Here is a 24,701-nt window from a genome sequence, read left to right on the forward strand (position 1 = left end):
AAGATTAATAAGTAAATTACTTGTATTCAACAGGACCAACTCGTATTTTTAGGACTCATTTCTTAGAACTAGAACACTAAGAACATATGTCTTCAATGATATAGAGCTACTTACGAGATGTATTAGTTCGTTGCATTTTCATCAGAGTATAGCTGTACAAGTAGAGAAAAGGAGGGTACAAGTAGAGAAAAGGAGGGTGTTGTACCAAAACTACTCGTTTCTTCACTAGTCTGGCAGTTTTGGTAAGTTATATTAGTCATCTCAGGTACATCTTGACTCCTAATTTTTATTTCATTTTTAAATATCATTGCAACTTCTACACCTTCTGTGAAGAGTCTTCTGTGAACAGTATCTTGTCTCAGCAAAAGTGATTTCGTCTACATCAGAAGGAACTTCTTGTGTAAACCATCTTTTGAGCCAAAAAATTGGCAAGAGGTACAAAAAAAAAAAAAAAACTCTTAAACTTATTACAAAAGTCCAATTAAGTTCTCATTTTTTTCTTTGGCACAATGAAATCTATTAATTTTTATAAAATGTCCAATTAACCCCCCTAATACTAATTACGTTCAAAATAACGTTAAGTGTAAGACTCCTATTATTTTGAGAGCACGAATAATAACTGCTCTGAATATTTTAAAGTCACGCCTATATCATGTGAGGAAGAGAAAACCATTTTTTTTTTTTTATTTACATCATAGCTCCTACAACTGTACAACCTTCTTCCAGAATTGGTCTCCTTCCATGAAGTGTGCATCTTTATGGTTTTATTGTAAAAATATATTGGAGGTGGTGGGATGTAATCTAACTCAACAATTTGCACCTTACCCTCTACTTACAAATGAGCGTGATGAAGAAGACAAAAATGTTGCTGCTATTTCAGGTGAGGAAAACAATCACTACTATTTTTTGTAAATTATGTGTTATAAATACTAATTATGCAAAAATAAAGAAGAACTGGTTTTCTCTTCCTCATGTGATATAGGCATGACTTTAAAATATTTGAAGCAATTATTATTCACGCTCTCAAAATAATGGACTCTTACACTTAATGGCATTTTAGACGCTGTTAGCATTATGAGTTAGTTGGACCTTTATGAAAGTTAATGGGTTTAATTGAGCTAAGAAATAGGATAAGAACTTAATTGGACTTTTTATAAAAGTTAATGGGTTTAATTGGGCTAAAAATAAGGATGAGAACTTAAATTAGATTTTTTTAATAAGTTCAAGGGCATTGTTATAGTTTTTGCCCAGATAATTTTAATTGTTACATATTTAAGAAAAGCTTAGAAATGAGTTTCGTGACAGCTCAAGAAGATTGAGCTGTGGGCTGGTGGGTGATCATATGGAGCATTAACAAAAAGGAGTGGTTGAAGGCCAAGAGCATGTATTTGCAGTTTTAATATATTTCAGTATGTGGCACGTATAGAGGAACAAAAGGATCTGATTTTGATTAAAGATATTGCGGTTCAGAGGTTTCTAACATAATGATTTCTGATAACAAAGTTACTACTAGCCATAATCTAGTTGGTTCATATCTCCCTATATAAAGATAGAAAGTTTACAGGGAAGATGGTGATAGCATTAACTGGGGAAGGATGACAGACTGCTGATGAGCCAAGTTATATTCAGCTTCATATTCTGGCTACAGTAGGATGTATTGAATCTAATAAGTCTATGACTTAAAATATGGGTGAAAAGAATTAACGCAGGCAGTGAAAATCATGCCTTACAGGTTTCAACATTAACTTTATTTGGGCAGCACTAGATAAAGACAGTAGTAATTCTTTTTTATTTTTCTGTTGCGAAATATAGTTACAGAAAAAGAAGGAAACCAGAAAGAGTTCTACAGCTTTTGCGCTGTCAAATGCATGAAATTAGTGGAAACTAAGAAAACAGAAAATTACAAGCATCATCTTAGTATGATAGTTTAGAAACAATATTGTCTTTGTGTTTTTGACATTTCAGAAATGTATCAAATTTTTCAAAAGACTTGTGTTAAATGTCTACAACTTAATTATTCACAAGCAATTTGATGAAACAGCGAATAAACAGGCTCATCCCCCAACATCTAGTATCTGAATTCTGGAGAAAAGAAGTTATTCACTCACTTTGAGCATGAATCATAGAAGCCTGGTGTTGTATGAGTCACAGAATGGGCATTTATGATAATGCCAATGGAATGCAGCAGGTCCTTTTTTCTCACAATCATTACATAGTATGACCTGCAATCCATTCATAGTTGATAAGAATAAATGTATTTGTGGTAACATAGTGCCAGAAAATAGGGACGAGCATCATGAACCTGAGTTTTGCCAGAATATTCATCTGGCATTTTCTCTTCAGCCAACAATGCATCCAACATCTTAAAATACACCTGAGCGACATGCTTACATAGCTTAAAAACTTCACACAACGCCAAGGAAGTTAAATTAAACTAGCTGGTGAATAAAACTTCAACAGCTAAAGGAAAACCTTTTAAACACCTGAGAACCTCATACAACCTCAAAATGATATTAACAGAAGTTAAGATATCCAAGATGATGGGATAAATGTTCACTTGCTGTTAATGGCCTGAAATTTATTTTCCTATAGCAGTGAATATCTTCAGTGGCAATGAAGAGAGTTAATAAATTGGTAATGCAAAAAAATGGAGATGCACTAGTGGCATCTAAACCTATCTGCCCTATTGTCAGCTAATAAAAATTAAATAGCTACAGAAACGAGTATGTGCTCTGATACTTCAAGAACTCCAAACATCGATTGATGTCACAATTACTAGGTCAACCTAACAGCACTTGATGATTAGCAGTTGATGGGCCTAGTATTATCAAGACGAATAGGAGATAACCATAGATGATAGGTGACAGAAATTTACTTGGAGATGGTCCAAATAGAATTTATCAGAAGGAATCATGAGTTTTTGAGTTTTAGTTAGTCAATTTCTTTCCACTTGAACTTCAGCTTTATTGAAGGACCAGTTAAATTTAACACTGCCTTAATTAGTTTAGACAAATATGATAAGTATTAGCATATAAGAGAAATAAAATTAGATTGGGGAAATGGGAGTGGGGAAGTATGTAAGATACCAAAGACACGACACAAAAAAGTAGACTTTGATCTCACCAGAAACAACTGACTTGCTGAGAGGGAAACTCAAGGAAAAAGCATGATAACTTACCTGCATGTCTCCAAGTGATTTGCTACAGATTGGGCATATATAGTGAGTGCATGTGTATTCCTGGCAGCAGCATCATAAGGACCACAAAAACTTTATAAAATATACGTGAATTATTGATAAAAAAAAAAAGACAGTTTTCACAGTTGAGTACCTGAAAACATGTCGAGTGCATCAAGTGACCGCAAGGAAGGGCTTTTACTGGATTGCTGGATGTGAAGATGTATTCATGACAAATTGGGCAGTTTCCTTCCAAACATTTCTCCCTGCATACATGCACCAAAAGAGACTTGGACATGCAGGCATTGCAATTCATGCAATGAAAGTAGTCAATTCCCAACCCCTTCCCTACTCGGCAGAGGTTACAGTAAGGACAATGGTAAATTTCCCTGTAAAAAGATATAAATGTCAAAAATTCAACAAATTCAGACTTCACATGTCCAGAATACAGATTGAACATATACTCCTGCATATGTATTCCTACTATCTAAAGATTCAATTGCCAACTCAAGAATTCATCTATATGTAGACAAACTAATTTCAAAATTATTGGATGGAATAACAAGCAAATGGGCCAGTAGGACATAATTGACTAATTGTCATTGGTAATTATTAATGCCCATTTCATGTAGGTTATTACTAGAGTCCATTATGTTTAGGTCAAGATCTGAAGTTGAAAATCCTCATGTCATTAGCATACATGTGCAGCCTGGGATAATTTATAAATTCTGTTAAATAAGGCTTGGAGATGCCAACTCCAGATAGCAAATTTATGTGTCAATCATTACTTCCTAAAGATTCTATGTTGACATTTTCTCATTTCTGCAGTCTGTAGAGTCACTTGGATTTTAATTTTCAACTTAAGTAAATTCCCATAAGCCCGCAATGACATTCCAAGATTCAAATCCATCATTTCTGAGTTCCATTTTCTACTGAATGCATAACTTCTAAGAAAATAACAGCTTCAATGCAACAGATTAAACCAAAAAAAATATTGATTGCAGTAAATATGGTAGTTGATAAGCACAGAAGCAAAATGCGAGAGCATAATTGTTATGGGGAAAAAGATTCGTAAAAGCTTTCTATGGGTTAAAATTCACCAAATCAATGGACTAAACAATAGAGCTTTATAGAAACAGTTGAGAAAAGTTGGATAAGTTGCATCACCTATCATCATCAAACAATTTGCAGATGCTACAATAATATTTTGCCATGGATAAATTGTTGCATGAAGGACTTGAGCATGCTTTCCCAATTGGCTGAATAGCCAAGCATTTCATGCACATCATCTTTGTAATACCTTTCCTGCACAAAAGAAGCAACATAGAATAAGTTACCAAGTGAGAGATATAATTGTAGAGAAGCATGACCGAGACTTATTTATATTTGTATATACCTGTCTGTCGTATGATCAGCCTCCTCATCATGGCAACGTATGCATGTGTAAAGCTTGTTGCAACAGGCAGTAAAAAGTTTACAATTCCTCTTATAGTGCTTGCAACCCAAATTTACTTTGAGACGGTCACGATATGATGGATACTGCCCCGGAATATCTTCCCCATTACTGGAGATGGTTTCTTTTGTATGAGATATCCGTTGTTTAACAATCCAACGGCTGAAAATCATGGTGGCAAATTTTTATCCATTAGTGCATAGTGAACATATAGGCATCATTGAGATAAATTAGAAAAAAAAAAGGTTTGATGAGCCTATTATACACACTTCCTTAAGCAAATATCAGCATGTGTCATAATTTTCACATAACTGAATTTTCACATAAGTGCTTTCAATTATGAGCGGATTGTGTTGGTGTAATATCCATAACAGTCACTTAAATTATCATTGGCAGGTGGTAATATGGCATGTGAAAGTGGTCTACCTTTTATAAGGCAGTAGACCACCTTGATCCTTATGAAGGACCGTGCTTTCTATTCTTCTATGAGAGAAACGATATAATGATAAAGAATCCTTATACCAACCTCATCAGCAGGTTCTGGATTATATATGACTTCTTCTGAGGATCTAAGGATGAGTCACGAGAGACTCTTCTAACAGCGGATTCTAAGTCATCTTGGCTCATGGTCAAAAGGTGCTCGTGGTGCCCAGTGTTTGGACTTGGTTGAAAAGGTTCACCTGGAATGTCTGTCTTAAGAAGCTCATTGGCTACTTCATTGAATCTCTTCTTTTCACCTTCATTGAGAGATTTTGCACATTCTGAATATTCATTGTTTTGATCTTCATTAGCAGCCTTTGCTTTATCTTCTAAGTTGCACTTTCCAAACAGATCAATATTAGCACCAGAAGAATCCTTTTGCGAAAACTCGATGCCCTTGTCACCTTGTTTTCTGAGAGCATCTTTCGGCAGATAACTCGAGATAATCTCCAGTGGATCTGCAGCCCGTACAGTATTTGACTCCTCTGACACGTGAGCAATATCATAGCCTTCCAACCATTCCCCTAACCATTCATCAAACTTTGTGTTCTTTGTCACTTTACGCCATAAGGACATCAGAACATGCTGTTCTTCTGGTGTTAAAGAGCCAGTCAACCATGGTATCATATCTTGTAAAAATTTTGCTCCAACTTTCCCTATCATGAGTCCTATGATCTTTTCTTGCTCCTCGATAGAAAAGCATTCTCTAAATAATGGCCAAAGTTCAATTTCTTCATGATGAATGTGATCGGAAAGCAGTTTATGCATTGATTTGCATGTAAGATGGAGTTTCTTGCATTGCTGATTATATTTTGCCACTGTTTGATCCAGCATGCCTGAATCAACAGTAGAAAGTGAAACGTGCAACTTAGACATCTTCTCCAAAATGAGGGAAATCTCATTAAAAAGTTTAACTTCCAGCTTGTGGTCAATGGTGTACGAGTAACTAATGTTTTGGACATTTCCTTTTGCTTCAAGAGCAGGAAAGGCAATTTCATCCTCAGTTTCACTGTGAAACTGATAACGAAGCCACAAGAGATGGAAATGCTGGCTGAACTCTACAAGAAACCTGATGTTTTCGGCCAATTGAGCTGAACCAGAGACCAGGTACTCCAAATCTTTCTTGAGAGCCTTGTGGAAGAAAAAGATGAAGTCCATTGGCTTCGGTTCATTAGTAATAAAAGTTGCAGAACTCTCCCCAGCAGGTAATCTAGGAATAGGGTGCAACAATCTTTTAGTTCCAGGGAAAAATATGTGGAGATTTATGTTACTTGCATATGATGCCTCATACATCTCAGCTTTGCAGGATCTTGAAGAAGAATGTGATAAAAGATTTTTGCCCTTGTTAGAGAAGACTGGTTCCATTTTACTAGGTTTGGATTCTTGAAGAGGTTGCACATTAGAAAGTAAGGATGAACATACAACAGCTTCTTTGATTTGCTCAGGGATAAATGAACATCTATTCTTAAATAGTTTCTGCAAGTTCTTTCCAAAATTCTCAATCGAGGTTTTACCTGAGTAACCAGTGCAGAACCATTCAAGTAAGAGGGATGCAAAATATGAATTGGTTAAATTATTTCCCAGGTTTATGCCATGAAGAAATGAACTGAATTCATTCTCAGACAAATGAGCTGCAAACCAAGGGATTACACACTTTAGAAGTCCTAGCGGCATCAGATGAAGGCTCATATACAAAAGCTGCTGCTGCGTATCATTGCTAAACTTCTTGCTGATAAGGGGTAATACCTGGTAAAAACTGAAGTACGTCAAATGACAATGTTGTAAAGATTTTGTGGTGGCTGGTTGCTGTCTGAGACTTTGTCAAGCTTTCTGAAAATTATACAAAAAATGGTAAAATAAGCAAATGATACCTCCGTTTCTTGAAAGGAAAATTTTTTGCTAACATCCATCGCAAGAAACTCAAGTTCCTGGCAGAGCTTCTCCACAAATTTGCAGAAAGGAAACCCATTTTCAGCCTTGCTTTGCAGCAACTGGTGTATGCTTTCCACACGACTTTCAATGGAGAACTGTTCACTGGAGCAAGTCTTGTTGGCAAGTTCATTTAAGACGGGGTAAAAGAATTTCTTCAATGCATTGCTGTTTATAGGAAAAAAAATCTTTATAAATATGAAACTTGAGCAAAAAGATCAAGAAAAAGGGACAAAATTCCATGGAAAGAAAAACAAAGAACAGATACTTTTTGGAATGTTTGTAGTTGAAGATGTGTTAGAGCAATGCTTTAGCTTCATACCAATTACCTGTAGAAGATTATGACATCGGCAAGAAATTTCAGCCGAACGATCGTTGAGTCAATATCTGAAAAACTTCTTGAGTTTCTTGTTAGATATGCCTCTTCCAGTATTTCTTTCAAATCTGTCTGAATGGCGCGATGCCAAAGTTTGAGACAGTCAATGACATTGTTTCTGGCATTGGTTTGAACACAATATGACTTCTTCCACTGCCTCTTTTCTCTCAAAGAATTCTCGGCGAAGTAAAATCGTGGCATGCTTTTTAAACATTCAGGTCCATCAGAAGCTTCTTTTCTAATTTTGCTGAAAACCCCCAAAGAAGATTGACCATTCATATGAAGCCAAGAAACTACCACCTGCACTAATAACTTTCTGTGAGCAAGAATCAAAAAGTCGAATCAAACTCAGAACTTAGATCAGGATCTACCTCTTGCAATGATTTTTCCTGAGGTACAACTCCTTCAATACAACGGGTAACATTTAGTCGTTTTTCTGGTGTAAGAAAAGAGGTCAACCATGGCAATAATTCCACCAGCAGGATCACAGGAATGCTGCAGAAAAACTGCCACACAAGCAAAGCCTGTTCTTTGGGAGAGAAGTGCTGTATAAGCAAAGGAAAAACCTGCATCCAAGGTCATAAAGTGTGTAGCTCAAGGAACAATGATGGGATTTTTAACAATGGGACTTGTAGCGCTTAAAATAATTATGTTGCTAAGAGAACTGGTTATCTAATTTTTGCCATGCCAACTTATTTTAAATCTTATTAAATTCCCTCTCTATCCTCTGATCAGTGAATGCAAATAATTATGAGCTGCAAGGAATACTCTTGAAAAGTATGAAGACCATAGCAGCAAGACACACACACAATTAAAAAAGAAAAAAAAAGAAAAAAAAAAAAAACCTAGTTGTGATCGATCCTTTGGTTTTTCCTGAATTAAAATTGTGACAGTATGTCTTCATCCCTACTTGTACATACAGCATTAGAACCAAAGATGGCCCTTGGTTTTTCCTAAGAACGCCCTGAAGAATATGTATTTCATGAGGGAAGTTACTACATAAGCTTTGACTATTCTACTCTAACCAAGTGAAGTGACCATAGTTCCATCATAAAAGAAAGAAATCTACAGCGATTGGAGGAAGTGGTGCATGGAAGAGAGTGATTTTAAGGGTCTTGAAGGCTATGGTTCTGAAGCATATAGTCCATCCAAATTACTTGATTTTGATGCTTAGTTGAAACTTCAATTCCTTTTTATTTCAAATTTTTTTCTTCTGAACTTTGCCACCAAGTAAGATGTTTGTTCACATGCAGAGAGCAGAATTGAATAGTATTTTAGCCAAAAGGCCACATTTGAAATTTAACGAGGGACTAAGGGCAGTCCTACTATATAAGGTAATAAATCAGAATATGACAGTATCAGAATAAAATTCTCAACTTCATGCAGCATAGGGAAACCAATAGCACACAACAAAGGGAGATGCAAAGACCGTGACAAACTGAACAGTGAGGTGATAAATTGTAATTTAACAATAAATATCAACAAAAAGTAATGGATACCTGCTCTTCTTCTTTAAGCATATGCTTGCAAATAGAGGAGTCCATGGTGCCAATGCATGACAAAAGTTCCTGAAATGTCTTAGCACCATCTTTGTTCTCCTCCAGTGTACTCAAGCAATGAAAAATGGAGTCAAAGATGTCATCTATGCTGTTATGTTCAAGCGAGTATGTATATACAATATTTTTAATGTGGGCATCTAATTCTAGAAAGATAACCTGCCACAAGAAAATGTTCTCTTGTTAAAACCATAACAAGTTATACAAGCTTAAGTGGATCGAAAACCAAAGCACAAAATTACAAAATCTTGGAGTTGTCATTTTCTTTTATTTTAAAAGAGAAAAGAAAGAACTAAACCCCTAAACTCCAATAAGGAGGCTCATTGAGCTTATTATCGAAACAAAACATGATGGAGTTAATAAGTCCTGCGATCAATGAAAAGACAACTTTACATATATTCAAAATGAACCCTGAATTGTTGGCTCATATTATGATAAGCAGGTCGTTACATCTCGGTGATGGCAAATTTTTTTTTGTTAATGTTCTGTTTGGCTACTGAAGGCAATAAGTAAAGAGCTTTCTTGAACAAAAAAAGTTTTACACTATATTATGCAGTTCATTTGCAAATTCATGCTGAGTGTGTTTGGAAAGTCTAAAATACTAGAATTCAATTCAATTGAATTTCAGTATAGTCAATTGTTGTGTTTGGACAGCTTACATAATTGCTAGGATTTAATTATTTTAAGTTAACATTTGATTTTGCAGGAATTCAATTAGTTTTATACCGACCTCGTCTTCAAAAGCAGAGTGATATTTCTGTACATGTTTAAAAAAATCAAATCGGCGACGAAGCTCAACAATGAGTTGGCGTCCATTAGGTAAACTTTCCGAAGCTAAAACTGCAAGGCGGTATAACTCTGAGAGCTCTTCGCGCATAGCCTTGTGGAAATAGACGAGCAAGAGAATAGGAGCATCGGTGAGAGAAACATGGGAGAGAGGTTCCGACTCCACCGCCGGCATCGAAGACGAAGACAGTGCTTCCTCCTCCTTGTCCGGCGGGCATTTTGGAGAGTCTCCGCCGCCCATATAAGTTTGAATAGCGCACCATGAACGGCGAGAGAAAGAAAAAGAAGGATTGGCATTGGAGAGAACGGGATGGATTTAAGAGTTTAGGTTTTTGATCTGATGATCAATTCTATGCTCTTTAGAGAATTAACTGAATAGTTTTTTCTACCGTGGCCTGACAGCGACGTTGTAACTAACAGCCAACGGCGGTTTCTGTTTGTTTTGTTCTGTTTTTTCTTTTTTCTTTTTTAATTTTTCAGAGAGTTGACAATTGAATCCCAAGCGCTCTTTCTTTTTATTTGGCGGGAAAACTCCCTTTATTGTATTCATGGGTTGACAGCCTTTCTGCTCTTCCAACCCGATCAACTAACCGGTTTTTTCTTTCTTTTTTTAGCCGGTTAGGTTTTTTGACCTTTTTCAGGAGCTATACTTTAATGCAGAAGAAGAAATTGGCCAACACATGTGGGATTTTTAAAAATTGTTTTGTTACATCATGCATATTGTTGATTTTCAACAAGGAACTTACATAATTATATTATGATTTTAACAATTGATGTTATAAATATAAGTTTTTGTTGAATTGAAATGTGTATGTCATAGGCTTTTTTTGATTTAAATAGTCTATCTTTTGAAAAGTTGAAATTTTCAAAAAATCAAAAGTAAATGGTTTAGCTTATATGAAGTTACTTAAGCTTGTTAATTAATTGATTAATTACATGCATAAACATGATCGAAATATAGATAAATTTAAAATAAATATTATTTATTAAAATATTATAATAAAAAGTTATTTTTTATAATAATTCAGAGTCGCTTGATTAGTATTTTATTTATATGAATAGGAGAAATTTTTGGTAAAAATTCATAATTTTTATAATGAATATATAAAAATGATTATACCGTATTGTCTACAGTTTAATGGTTATTTATAAATAAATAAATAAAGAAAGAAAGAAAATTTTCTTTAATGTGAAATAAGGCTGCTGCAATGGACGCGGCAAATAAAGAGCGTGGATGAAGCCTTGCTGTCCCAGTTAGTTTACTTCTGTTTTTGTCTCAGTAGATTACAAAAGGCCAAGTATCATAATATTAAAGCCAAATATTGGATTCGGTAAGCCCCGGCAGAGAGGCTGAGTTCACGCCGTCCGTATCTTGTCATCACGTAACGTAAGCTTCGGTCAATTGTCACTGTGTCGCTACACATGCACGTGTGCGTCCTCTGTCCAGAGCGTGCTCCTCTGCTGTCTCCACGTGCCTGCCATGCCTCCGCCACCTCCTCATGAAACTGACTAAGCTTCTGCTTACATTATTTAGCTTAGCCCTCTGGGGACTAATTTATTGTCTTAAAGAATACTTAGGGGTGACTAATAATTTGATTATTTTACACTTTTGAGTAATAATAATAGGAAAGAAAACAAACTACCATCCATTTTAAAATCTGTAACAGGTTTACAAATGAGTTGTTTCAACTGAAGCGTAGCTGCTCCTGATCATCATGTTGAATAATATTTTAGTTATGTTACGTGTGGCAGAAGAAGGAAGCCTGATCCGATCTGCTTACTGAATGAATCTAGTAAGAGATCTAGAAATTTAAAAATGTCAGCACACACCCTGGAGAAAATCTTATTGGTAGGCTCGTGTAATATGATCCATTTGTCTTCACGGGATTGAAGCAGGCAGCCCGTACATTAGGCCCATGATCTTTATTGTTTTGGGATCTACGATTTATTTGTAACCATCCTTGTGCTTTCGAAATTGGGCTCTCCCTTCTCCATCGGAAAAGAAAAATACAGCTCAACGTTGAGTTAATATATAATGTGGGTCTTTCTGACAGAAGCGGCTTCCATTGTTTTGGTTGAGAAGACAGAGGAGGAATTTGCTTGACCATTATTTTCACAATGTTGATTTTGGGTTAATCAGTTCCATTGAATGAATTATGATTGGATTTAAACTCATAAGGCAATTGCTATAGCGGAGCTGTTCATTCTTTTAAATAAAATAAATTAACGCTCTTTTGCATACAATCAATTATTTGCAGGGATGTCAGTCGGATGATTTTTTTTTAATGCTCGACCCGTTTAGAATTAATTCGAATAATAATAAATGAGTTTGAAATAAATTTAAAATTTAATTTATTATTTTTATCGGATTTGGATTTAATTCTGCAAGTACTCATTATTCGAATCTGATTATCTTAAAATTTATTTTATTTTTATTATTTAAGATATTACTTTAAATTTTATTAAATTTATGTCTGGATTTGTATTAATATATTGAATATTTAGATTTGATTACTTTATATTTTATATTTTTTTATTTATATATTTTAAAATTTAATTATCGTAAAAGAGTTCGATAAATGGTTATCTTATCTAGATATTTATATAAACGGATAGGGTATCCGCTACTAATTTAAATATCTATAAATATATTTAATAATTATTTAATTTAAACAGATTTTAATAGAGTTCAAATAGTATGTTGGTGGATAATGGAAACAAAAATAAATAAAATTTATTTTATATAACAATATATATATATATATTATTTTAATCGGATTCGGATTTAAATATTCTTAAATTAATGGATATCTTACCTGTTTCCATCTTTAATTATTTATAATATTATTTATAATTTTTTTTCTTTTTAAGGTTAAATATTTTTTGTGATTATTTTCTTCATAATCGAGTTAGATGTGCTACCATATTAGATTTTAAAATAATTAAAGAGTGTAAACTCAATTAATAAATTTAAACTGAACTAATCAATATTAAAATAACTAAAGCTACCCATTTAATTAATTATATTTTAATCTTAAAAATTAGTTATAATTCTTATTTGTCAAATAGCATCTCTGACAAATACGTCACAAACTCAAGTAGTATGTTGGTGGATAATAGTAATAAAAATAAATAAAATTTATTTTATATAACAATATATATATATATTATTTTAATCAAATTCGAATTTAAATATTCTTAAATTGATGGATACCTTACCCGTTACCATTTTTAATTATTTACAATATTTTTTTTAATTTTTTTCATCTTTTTTTTTTTAAGGTTAAATATTTATTGTGATTGTTTTCTTCATAATCGAGTTAGATATGCTACCATATTAGATTTTAAAATAATTAAAGAATGTAGACTCAATTAATAAATTTGAGCTGGACTAATCAATATAAAAATAACTAAAATTAGCCATTTAATTAATTATATTTTAATCATATAAATTAGTTATAATTCTTATTTCTCAAATAGGATCTCTAACAAATACGTCACAAACTCAATGTAAATTGTAATGAGGAAGTAAGCAACTTTATTTGCTAATACATGTGTCCAAAAACAGTCCACATCATCTGAGACATTTGAAAATCAGGAAATGGTTTAAGAGCAATCCGAATTGATCCATCAAAAACAGCCACCGAGCTTACACTTATGGAGTTTAGCCGAATTTGTTCGAGTCCCATCCAAGTGATATTGGCTCAATTAATCAGCCCAGCAACCAAACCAGCCAAGGTGGAATCCTCTGAGTTGTTATATCCTACATACATCTAGCATTATATATTTGGGACAGCTAATACGTGTAGCTTACGTATCTTTTAAGAAAAATAAGTTTACTCATAATTAAAATAAAAAAATCATCCATTAACATTTTATTTTATGTTTTTATATATTTTATTTTACACACTTTTTTATTTTTAAAATTACAATCTTTATAATTTATTGATTTTTAATTTTAATTTTTTAAATTTTTAAATTTATACATTCACTTGAAATGGTATTAAGAATTTACAGTAATAAAAATATAATCACATAAATTACTTGTAAAAATATTAATAAAATATTAAAGAACCTACACTTGTAATATTATGAAACTAAAATTTAAAACTGAAAAATTTAACATTTTATATAATGTTTGTTATTAATGAATATATTATTTATTTTATATGAGAAAAATATTCCTTTAAAACATTTTATGCATGTATGATGAATTTCTTGATTATAAGCTATGATTGATAAATTTTTGTTATATATTTAATGAATCTCAAGTGATATATTAATGGATCCGTTGCTAGTAGATGATGAAATTGTTAATTATAACTTACGAATAATAAATCTAAACTATAAAACTGTGCTATATATTTGATTAACCTCAAGTTATACTTTAATGAATATGTTGTTTATAGATAGTAGATCCATTCATTATAACCTATGAATGCTGAATTATTTGTATGCATATATGGCATATTAATTATGTAAAAAATTTATATTCATAAGTTAATAATATATAATTCATTGTACTACAAAATGAATATATTCTATTTAAAAAATAAATTTATTTTTAAAATTGTGAACAATATGATAAACTTGTAGTTCATATGTAAGGAACCTCAAGTAACATGTTAATAAATTTGTTGTCTATAGATAATGAATCTGTCCATTATAACTCATGAATATTAATTTATTTTTATACATATGTTACATGTTAATTACGTAAAACTTTTATATTTATCTGCTAATGATATAAGGTTTATTGTACTACAAAATATATTTATTTCATTTCAAAAGTATATTTATTTTTAAAATTACGGTGAACATATAATTCATATATAATGAATCCGTTGCTTGTAGATAATAAACTCGTTCATTATGATCCATGAATGCTAATTTATTTTTATGCATATATGACATATTTATTATGTAAAATTTTTATATCGATTTATTGTTATACAAAATTGTAATACTCCGAATTTTTATATATTTAATAATGAGTTTTTATTTAAGTTAATTTTCGCTTTATTTTTATTCGGTTTAATTGGAATGATTTAAATACAAATTTTGAATGTTCATGTTAGATAAATAAATGAGTTATTTTTCCATATCCAATTAGTTTGATTTTTAAGGAGTTAATTAAGTAAACTATTTGAGAAATGATTATATTTTGGTTATTCAAATTTTCCCAAATGCATATTTATATAAGTAAAATTATATATTGGAAAATTATGGTAGAATTGTAAAGGATGTTTATAAAAGAATTTTGGGAAAATTGGTATTATAATTTATTAGTAGTATTAAATTTTAAGTTGGAAATTGATTATTTAATTTAATTGTGTGTTAGGACTAAATTGGAAATTTATTTTGGAATAATGCTAAAGGAAAGTTTAGGGGTTAAATTGAAATTCTGCAGGATGAAATTGTAAGTAATTAAGGAAGTTGAGGGACCAAATTGTAATAAGGAAAAGTTCGAGGGCCTAATGTCGATATTGAAAGGAAAGAAAATCGGGGAAGAAGAGAGGTCGGGAGAGAGAGGAGCGCGCAGAAGAAGGAGCCGAAGCGCCTTGGTCAGCGGCGTCGGCCACGGGCGATGGCAGCAGCCTCGCGCGAGGAGGAAGATGGCCGAAGCTTCCTTGCTTTGATCTTGGTGCCAATCGACTCCTCTCGCTCTTGGCTTTGTTTTGGCGGCATCGGTGTCGATAGTGGTGGTCGAAAACGGAAGATCCGGTGGAGAGAGAAAATGGAGGCAGCCGAGGTTTTTCAGCTTTTCCGGCGAGCTCCGGCGGAGGATGGACGATCGGAGGACATATCCCGACTCTCCTCAGCTCAAGCTTCGCGATGGCACTGGTTTCGTGGCAATCGGGCTCCGTTTGCAAATCGATGACCGAGATCGTCTGCAAATCTCTCCGGACGATCGGGTGTCAGATCGGAAAATCGAAAGTGGGGATCATCGTCAGCGCGTCGTTGTGAGTCCGATGGTGTGCCCGGATTGTCGATCGGACTCCGGCGGCTGGAGGCGAGTCGACCGAGCGTCTCAGTAATTTTCTCTGGCCGTTGATCTTGGAAATTCTTTGATTTAATTTGTGTGTCTATTGATTGTATTGAGTATTTGATGATATTTGTGAGTCATAAATAATTGTCAGTTTGCCTGCCATAGTCGTGTTTTTGTACTGTGTGGCGGAGTCGGGAAATAGTGAAGTTTGGGGACCCGACTCCCGTTGTTTAAATTGTTGGATATTTGGAGTGTTTTTCTGGCAGGTCCTGAACCCGTTTTTACGGGGGGTAATGTTCGTGTTGTAAGGGACGCTCACGGATTTTCGGTGAGAATTCTCCCGAGTCGAGATTTTAGGACTCTAGACCTAGGATTAATGATCGATTGTTTCAGCGTTTTGATAAATTATTTTCCATGACTAGATTGTCCGTTTGTTCGGCTCGCTCCAACCGAGGCACCGGAGCAGAGATAGGATGTCGCCCTAAACGAGTGAGTTAAAGTCATTTAATCATTGCACTATTGCTAAGTCTAATTTTAATATGCTATTTTGGAAGTTTATGCTTAATATGGTTATTAGTATCGCAACGTAAATAATTTTACTGCATTATTAATTATTGAAGATAATATAAGTATTATTATAGTAATGTTATAATAATACCAAATATAATCAGTTTTCCATATGAGTTGCCTGATGTCTTACTCTTAATTGTTAATCGTTATTTTGATATGGTTGAATGATTTCATTATACAATGATATTTATTAAATGGATGATTGCGTTTTGGGAGATGTGGCTTTCGTAGAACATGCCACCTGGTGGGTTGAATCAGGACCTCGTGCGCACCGGTAATGATCAAAGACAGGTAATAAGGTTATTATGGATTTGTTTGCCCTGATCGAGCATTGCTCTGGCCGAGTTCACCGATCACGGAGTTAAGGTCCCTGGTCGAGCAACGCTCTCTGGGCGCCGGCTTATTTGGAATTCAAGTGTTCAGGCTGGAGGTAAGGACCCTGATCGAGCTTGCTCTCTGGGCGCCAGACCTGTTGGATTGAGAGAGCCGAAAGGCTACTAGAATTTGGGGTTAGGGTTCTACTGAGCCACTCGTCCCGTAAAAGTAAATATATATATTTATTTATTTATTATGGTATTTGATTATAATGTGATTTGTATTTACGTGCATGGTTTGATATACTGATTTGAATAATCTATATTTTCTGAGAAGAATGCAATAGTCGCCAGATTATTTGATTTTAACTCACTCGGAGACCCATCTCATTTTACTTTTTTCGATTCGTGATCGTTAGTCCTCTCGCGACTCTTATTCAGTAACCCGACTCCTTCATCATCGGGTGATGTATTTGATTTGGTATGTAAATTGGTAAATCTTAGATTCTCCGCAGTAGTAATTAGTAGATGTATCAGTTGTAAATTTTATGAGTTTCGGGTCTCGCCTAATTTTTCTGGCAGACCGAAGTATTTATGTAGAATGTAGCTATTAAGATAATTTGTGGTTTTAATAATATAAATTTGAGATGAGATTTGTTTAAGTCAGTGAGTGTCAGGCTTACTACGGGTTTCGGTGGCCTTACGCCTCCCCATTCCCTAGTGTCGGTCACGGGCCCACGGGTGGGGTCGTGATAAAAATAAACCTATTCCATTTAAAAAATAATTTTATTTTTAAAATTATAAACAAAGTGATGGACATATAATTTATATAAATTTTAATGTGCTACAAAATGAACTATTCTATTGTAAAAATAAAATTATTATCAAATAAATCTCTATTTTCTATAAAACAAACCTATTTAATTTTAAAATAAAACTGTTATTAAACTTATAAATAAAATAGTGAAGATAATTAAGATTAATTTCCTTTTTTTACCGTGTTAATGATATTTGATAATTTCAGTTGAAAAAGAAAACAAAATACAATGGCCTATCGTTCTTTGGCCCTACAATGGCTTGCGTCTAATATGAAATACTAAAATATTGAAATATAATTCTCGTAAAGAAAAATAATCCATTTAATATTATCTGGCTGGCTTCACAAAAGTTAAGAAATTATTTTAATATTATATTATTTTAATGTTTAATTTGTGGGTGGCTTGGAATGTAAACGCATAAAATACAAAGCATTGCAATGTAGGGCTGGTGACCAGCCAGAGTTTCTAAATAACAGAATCCTGCCAACGTGGCAGTGGTTATCTCTGACTGTACCATATATAATAAAAAGGAAGGAAACTTTGTCTACTCCTTATCTGGCACTGGACCGTCCACGTTCCCCACATCATTGTCATTTTCAATTTAAGCTTGAGCCTATTTTCTTTTAGTAAATTAACAATCGAACACCTTATAGAAAAATAAAATAAAATAGAGCCGTTAGATTTTTTGTGGAAGCTAAAGCAAAAATAAAAATTATTACTTTTTATTTCTTTGCTAGAAATGTATTATCGAACAGATCTAAACTCCTCACAACAGGGACTGATATAAAAATTTTATTTGTTCCATTTTATGTATACTAACTTTTTAATTAATTAAAAAATTTATTTTATTGCTACTATTACGTTTTAAAAAATTAAGAATAATTATTATTTTTTAAATAAAAATTTATTTATGTAATATTATTTTAAAATATATTTCAGATTTATTAATAATTTTTCATATACAAAATTAATAAAATATTTATTAACCTACATTAAACACTAACCGCAATAGGGATAATAAATTAGACTTAATTTGTCTTGAATTATAATTCCAGGAACATACCATAATTTAATCGATTTTATTATTAGTCCAGTTTTACTTGGGTTATTACTTTGTAATTCTTAACACTATAAGCAAAAAAGTCTTGATAATATGATATTCATCTCAAATAATTGATTTTAAAAGAATATTTTGATACAATGACATAATAAAAGTTAAAACGTATCTGATAAGTATAACAAAATAAATAATAGCATCCCCAGTGTCTGACACATTTTCTTTTTATTTTTTATTTTTTATGGTCCCAGAAAAAGAAAAATTTAAGAAAAAAATCAAAAGATTAATTAATAATTTAATTTTTATTTAAAACTGTTATTGAGTATTAAGAGATTAATATTACTTTTTTATTTTAATTAAATTTATTTTATAAACTTTGTTAATTTTTTTGAAGATAATTTATTTGTTTTATCTAAAATAGTTTTTAATAATATTATATATTTTTTTGGAATAACTGATTTAAGAAAGGGTTCCCAAACACAGCCTTACTAAAATCTTAAAATACGAGCGCTAAAACCAACTGATTTACGAATTTATATTATATATTTGACAGAAAGAAGAGAGAGAGAGAGAGAGAGAGAGAGAGAGAAATATGGAAAGAGAGATGCTAAAAACGAAATGGATAGCAACAGTTGCAAGCATATGGATCCAGTGTAGCTGCGGTGCATCGTACACCTTCGGCATCTACTCTTCCATTCTCAAATCTTCACAAAACTATGACCAATCAACTCTTGATACCGTCTCTGTTTTTAAAGATATCGGCGCTAACGCCGGTGTCATCTCCGGCCTCCTCTATTCCGCCGTCACTCTCCAACGTAACCGCCGCTGGCTCGGGATATTTGGCTCTCCATGGGTGGTTCACGCGGCCGGAGCAATCCAGTGTTTCTTCGGGTACTTCTTGATGTGGGCTTGTGTTGTTGGGTTGATTCCACGGCCACCGGTGGCGGTTATGTGTTTATTTATGTGGGTGGCGGCTCATGCGCAGACCTTTTTTAATACGGCGAATGTTGTTAGCGGTGTTCACAATTTTGCTGATTATGGTGGGACCATTGTTGGTATCATGAAGGTAACTTGACGTTTTCTCTTTACTAATTGTTGTCGTTTTGCATTTGCTTAATGCTTCAGTTTTTCTTTTTTTTGGAACGCCTTCAGGTTTGGTTTAATTAGGAATAATGAAGAGTAGTTTGACAAAATATCGAACCTAAAGAAAACATAGAATTGAATATGATTTTGTTTCTGAAGAAATATACAAATTCTGTCTGGAAACATAAGTTGCATCTTTAATTTGGAGTGACCTGCAATACAGGGAAAAGGCTCAATCAATCCTTAGCGCAGTTGAAAACTATAGAATTGGATGTTAAACAATCAGCAAATTCAACTGGTATATATACTTAATGGAAGCGACAAAATCCATGCAGTTAGCTCATTCTTTTAATTTATTTATGAAATTGCTCCTGTTTAAGAGATGAACGGTCTCTACGAAAATATCAGTATCAGGCAGGTGGAACTATTACAGTGTCCGTACAGGACTTTCAGCAGTCCTTAATGAATGTTCAGGCCACGTTCAGAGCCTTGTAAATGTGAAATGTGGATGTTCTGTCTCTATCTCAAAGTTAACCATGTATAGTGTTGTTTAAGAAATGCAATTTCTTACCTTTCTGTTCAGGGCTTTCTTGGCTTGAGTGGAGCAATACTTATCCAATTCTATAATACAGTGTGCAAGGGTGATCCAAGCACTTTTATTCTACTACTCGCAGTCACACCAACATTGATCTCTTTGTTGCTTATGACTTTGGTAAGAAACTATGATACGAGCTCAAAAGATGACAAGAAGCACTTGAATGCATTCTCTGCAGTTGCTCTGACCATTGCCGCTTATCTCACAATCAATATTATATTCGAAAACATCTTTATTTTGCCATTATGGATACGCCTTGTTACATTTCTAGTCTTGCTGCTGCTTGTTGGCTCACCTCTGGCAATTGCTACGAGAGCTCTTAGGGAGAGTTCTGATAGATATGCACAAGCATTGTTGGAAGAGAGGGGTTACAAACCAAACACAATGATGTCTTCAGAGCTTCCTACAGAAGAGGACCCTAATGATTATCGAGCACTTCTTAGCAATGAGGATCTAGAAGCAAAGGCTACTTCTGATCACAGAAGTTCATCAGATGAAGAAGACCTGAATCTCTTGCAAGCAGTTTCTACTGGAAACTTCTGGTTATTATTTATTGCTATGTTCTGCGGATTAGGCTCCGGGCTGGCAACAATAAATAACATTAGTCAAGTAGGACAATCACTTGGTTACACAGCGATTTCGAGAAATTCTTTGGTTTCCTTGTTGAGTATATGGAATTTTCTTGGCCGTTTTGGAGCTGGATTTATATCAGATATTTTCTTGCACAGAGGAGGCTGGGCAAGGCCATTGTTCGTGGCTATTACTTTAGCAACCTTAGCCATTGGACATATAGTTATTGCCTCTGGTTTTCCTTATAATTTGTACCTGGGTTCAGTCCTTGTAGGCATTTCATATGGTTCACAATGGTCACTGATGCCTACCATCACTTCTGAGATATTTGGTGTTGGTCATATGGGTACTATATTCAACACCATAGCCATAGCAAGTCCTCTCGGATCATATATTTTCTCTGTAAGAGTCATCGGTTACATTTACGATAAGGCAGCATCTGGTGAAGATAACTTATGCTATGGAACTCGCTGTTTCATGCTCTCTTTTCTAATCATGGCATCTGTTGCTTTCTTTGGGGTTCTCGTTGCTCTTGTTTTGTTCTTTAGGACAAGAAGGTTCTACCAGGCGGTTGTGCTTAGACGAGTACATCATTCTTGAAGACCATGACAGGTAAATGCGGAATATTGTATAAAAACTGATAGTGCTCGGTTTTCTGAGTGTTTGATAAGTTTGTAGAAATGGTTGTTTTCTATTCATATAGGATCTTAATTTTTGTCCATTCATATCAAGAAAATATATACAGTTTTTGAGTGTTTATTCCATTATGTAACCTAAATTGTATACTGAGTTTATGCTAACTTCATCTCTTTGATGATAATCATGTTAACAGTCACAGAGCAAGTTTATTCTTCTTCACTGCACCGAAAAACTTCGTTAACTAAATCCAGTCATATTCACGAACTAATCTAAAACCAAATAACGATTATCCTAGAGTTTTAGACAATGCAATGGCTGCAGCATCTTCAATTCCCATCAGCTTTTGCCAAAAGAAGAAACAGAAAGATTTATTTTCTTAAGTGCACCACTATAACATATATTCACCAAACCTTAGCAGGGACGAATGATAGATTCACCAAACCTTAGCAGTGACGAATGACTGACTCTCAGCTGTTACATGATGGTTCTCACCCAATCCACCACTTGTAAATTCTTTTTTTAATCATGATCCATAATCTCCACGTATTAATGTTTGGATTTTCAAAAGCAATATTATAATCTAACAAAAGAGAAACTGGAAATTCGAAAGTGATATTATAGGTTAATTACTACTGCTCTGTTTCAAGCTATGAAAACCTTCAACTTCTGGTTATTGTTCATATGCTTGTTATATGGGAGAGGGTCAAATTGGGTCAGGGCTAGCGACAGTAAACAACATTAGACAGGTAGGAGAATCACATAACCATATACAGCCAATGAGATAATATTTTGGCATCTCTATGGCGTGTATAGAAATTTTTTGGATTGCTTCGATCGGGGTTTTATCAGACTGTTTCTTGTCTTTACCAAGATGGGCTAGACTATTAGTGATAGCCAATACTCTAGAAATTATGACCTAGTTGCCAAATTATAATAGCTTATGGTTTTTCTAGAAGTTTGTATGTGGCTACCTTCTTAGGGCTAGTGATTGCACTATGCGGTCCCTATTGCGTACCATTACTTGTGAGATTTAAATACAGGATCTTTCTTGATCGTGGCATCTACTACTCTTTCGATTTTTTTTTTTTTTTTTGTTGCTACTTCAGTGTTCTTCCAAACTAGGAGTTTCTAATAAGCCGGTCGTGCTCTACATTACGGAATTCTTGATTTTCTCAAATAAGTATGACAGGGACTGCTGATACACTTGACTAGTGGACCACTACTGGGCGCTTTGATTGATAGGAATGTGTTAGAGACTAATCACTTGCATATGACTAAGCCTGGCTTGTTCTTATTTAATTTGGGGTGACCTGTTTGCTAGATATACTTGTTGGTAGGAGATGACTCTTTGGCTGGAAGATCAACATAGATATGTGGTTTAGAATGGTTAAGAAAATGAATGCTACTGGAAGGTTTTGGACTTTAGGGGTATTAAAGGGCCAGGGAACTTCCATTTGTTGTACACTCAAAATATGTTTCAATATATACACAAAAAAGCTATATATATATATATATATATATATATATGTATTACTTATTTATTTTTGTTGTTGTTGTGTATACAGTTATAGTAAACATAATTACCAGGATAGCCATAAAAGGAAATGATAGGTAGCAAATCGTTTTGCCACACGCATGAAGAGAAAGGCAACTAAGTCTTACGTACGAAAAGGATTTGTATATTGATAGCGAAGGTCCTCCAAATATCATTGACTATCTGCATTCACTCTTATCCTTTAGTTTAGAATTTCAAGTCCTAATAATTTAGAAGTTGTGATTCTATCGCTCTCAACGTTCCAACTTTGGGCAGACATCACTACGTTTTCTCTTCTTCTGATTCTACTTATGGCTTTGACACTTAGAACTACAACCAAAGCCCATGAAAGAGGAGGATTATTCAGAAACAGCTTCAGTAGAGACTAATGATCTGCAGATGCTAAAACATGTCAAGATAAAGATGCAACCAATCTTCCTACAAGCAATTACTACTATAAATTTGTGGTTGTTGTTTGTTTGCTAGTTATGCGAGAGGGGTTCAGGTCTGGCCGCAATAAATAACCTTAGACAAGCAGGAGACTCCCTGAATTATACAAACATTTGAATTTAATGCTCAATTTGGTTTCTCTACGGAGTATATGGAATTTTCTTGTCCATTTTGGAGCAGGACATGTGTCGCACTTATTTGGCATACTAGAGATGGGTAAGGCCATTGCCAACGGGCATAACTCGAGCAATCATGACTGTTTGATATGGCATAACTTTTAGGTTGTACAGTAACAAGGCTGTGCTCATTGCTGGTTTGCAGAATTCACCAGCAGATTGAGTTCATAATCGAGGACAAAATTTTTGCGTCAATCATATACCGAGCTAACGACAATTTTTTAGTGTGTTATCTATCTCAGTAAGCTTATCCTTAAAAGTGAACTCAGTTGCATAACACGTGCAAAAAATGGTCGTTAATATCGAGATACGCGTCGAAACATACGTATCCATGGCTAATGACAAAAAGTCAAGCTATTATATTGAGTGCTGCAAATGAACCAAATATTTTACTAATCATTCGGAGCTTGGAACAATAAACAACTCATTCGAAGTTGTTTATTAATTTAAATGAGCCGAGCTCAAGCTCGATAATTTTATTAAATCGAGTTCGTGGTTGACAGAGTTTGGTTCATTAACTTATATATCTGCTTATTTAGTGGCTCGCGAACGGGTTCGCAAACATACTCGTGAACATATTCGTAATCTTGCACGTTTATAAAGTTCGTGAACATACTTGTTTATAAGTTTGACAAGTAGGATTGTAAGCAAATTCATTTATAGGCTCGAACTCGAATTTAAAATAATAATAATAATAATGATAATAATAATAATAATAATAATAATATAACTACAACATTTAAATGTAGCTATTATTATTAGTAAGAATTACAATAAAAATAATAAATAATAAACAAATACATTCTATAACAATTTAATAAAATAAGTGTTTTTCAAATTAGATAAAATAAAGTTGACTCATTAATATAATTTTTATTTTACTTATGAATTATTGTGTATTATAAAATTTAATTATATTTTTATACCAATAAAAATATTCTAAATGCATCCTCTAATTATACTAATTTTATAAAAAAAATATTTATTATTAAAACCTTAATTAGTATATAATAGATCATGACTAATCAAGCACTAGTATAGAAAAGAAAAAAGAAAATATTGTGTCTAAATAAATATAGTCAGTGGTATTGTTATTATTGCAAAACCTTATATATCTTAATATTAATACAAAGTATTTTCTTTTTAATCTC

The 24,701-nt window shown here is 33.5% G+C and overlaps 2 protein-coding genes across 2 annotated transcripts; one reads left to right on the plus strand and one right to left on the minus strand.

Moving 5' to 3' along the window:
• Positions 1-1,900: 1,900 nt before the first annotated feature.
• Positions 1,901-10,242, minus strand: LOC8258161 (zinc finger protein BRUTUS-like At1g18910). Its single transcript, XM_002511455.4, has 12 exons — positions 9,700-10,242; positions 8,913-9,128; positions 7,785-7,979; positions 7,367-7,713; positions 6,980-7,205; positions 5,155-6,854; positions 4,572-4,790; positions 4,343-4,480; positions 3,330-3,564; positions 3,179-3,238; positions 2,303-2,374; positions 1,901-2,222 (listed from the first exon to the last, which is right to left on the minus strand). The coding sequence occupies exons 1-12, from the start codon at positions 9,994-9,996 to the stop codon at positions 2,121-2,123; spliced, it is 3,807 nt and encodes a 1,268-aa protein (XP_002511501.1). The 5' UTR covers positions 9,997-10,242; the 3' UTR covers positions 1,901-2,120.
• An 8,779-nt stretch (positions 10,243-19,021) lies between these two features.
• On the plus strand, positions 19,022-21,510 carry LOC8258160 (protein NUCLEAR FUSION DEFECTIVE 4). Its single transcript, XM_002511454.4, has 2 exons — positions 19,022-19,569; positions 20,170-21,510. Exons 1-2 carry the CDS (start codon positions 19,096-19,098, stop codon positions 21,349-21,351), a joined length of 1,656 nt encoding a protein of 551 aa, XP_002511500.1. The 5' UTR covers positions 19,022-19,095; the 3' UTR covers positions 21,352-21,510.
• The last annotated feature ends 3,191 nt before the right edge of the window (positions 21,511-24,701 follow it).

This window comes from Ricinus communis, chromosome 4 (assembly GCF_019578655.1).
Source record: "Ricinus communis isolate WT05 ecotype wild-type chromosome 4, ASM1957865v1, whole genome shotgun sequence".
NCBI classification, from domain to species: Eukaryota; Viridiplantae; Streptophyta; class Magnoliopsida; order Malpighiales; family Euphorbiaceae; genus Ricinus; species Ricinus communis.

Bases quoted from the DNA above. Each gene is read 5' to 3' on its own strand.
- LOC8258161 (XM_002511455.4), bottom strand. From the start codon at position 9,996: ATGGGCGGCGGAGACTCTCCAAAATGCCCGCCGGACAAGGAGGAGGAA. The intron at 4,791-5,154 runs GTTGGTATAAGG...CATGATTTTCAG, and splicing joins ATCCAGAACCTGCTGATGAG to CCGTTGGATTGTTAAACAAC. The intron at 3,239-3,329 runs GTACTCAACTGT...TGCTGCTGCCAG, and splicing joins TGCACTCGACATGTTTTCAG to GAATACACATGCACTCACTA.
- LOC8258160 (XM_002511454.4), top strand. From the start codon at position 19,096: ATGGAAAGAGAGATGCTAAAAACGAAATGGATAGCAACAGTTGCAAGC. The intron at 19,570-20,169 runs GTAACTTGACGT...CTTTCTGTTCAG, and splicing joins CCATTGTTGGTATCATGAAG to GGCTTTCTTGGCTTGAGTGG.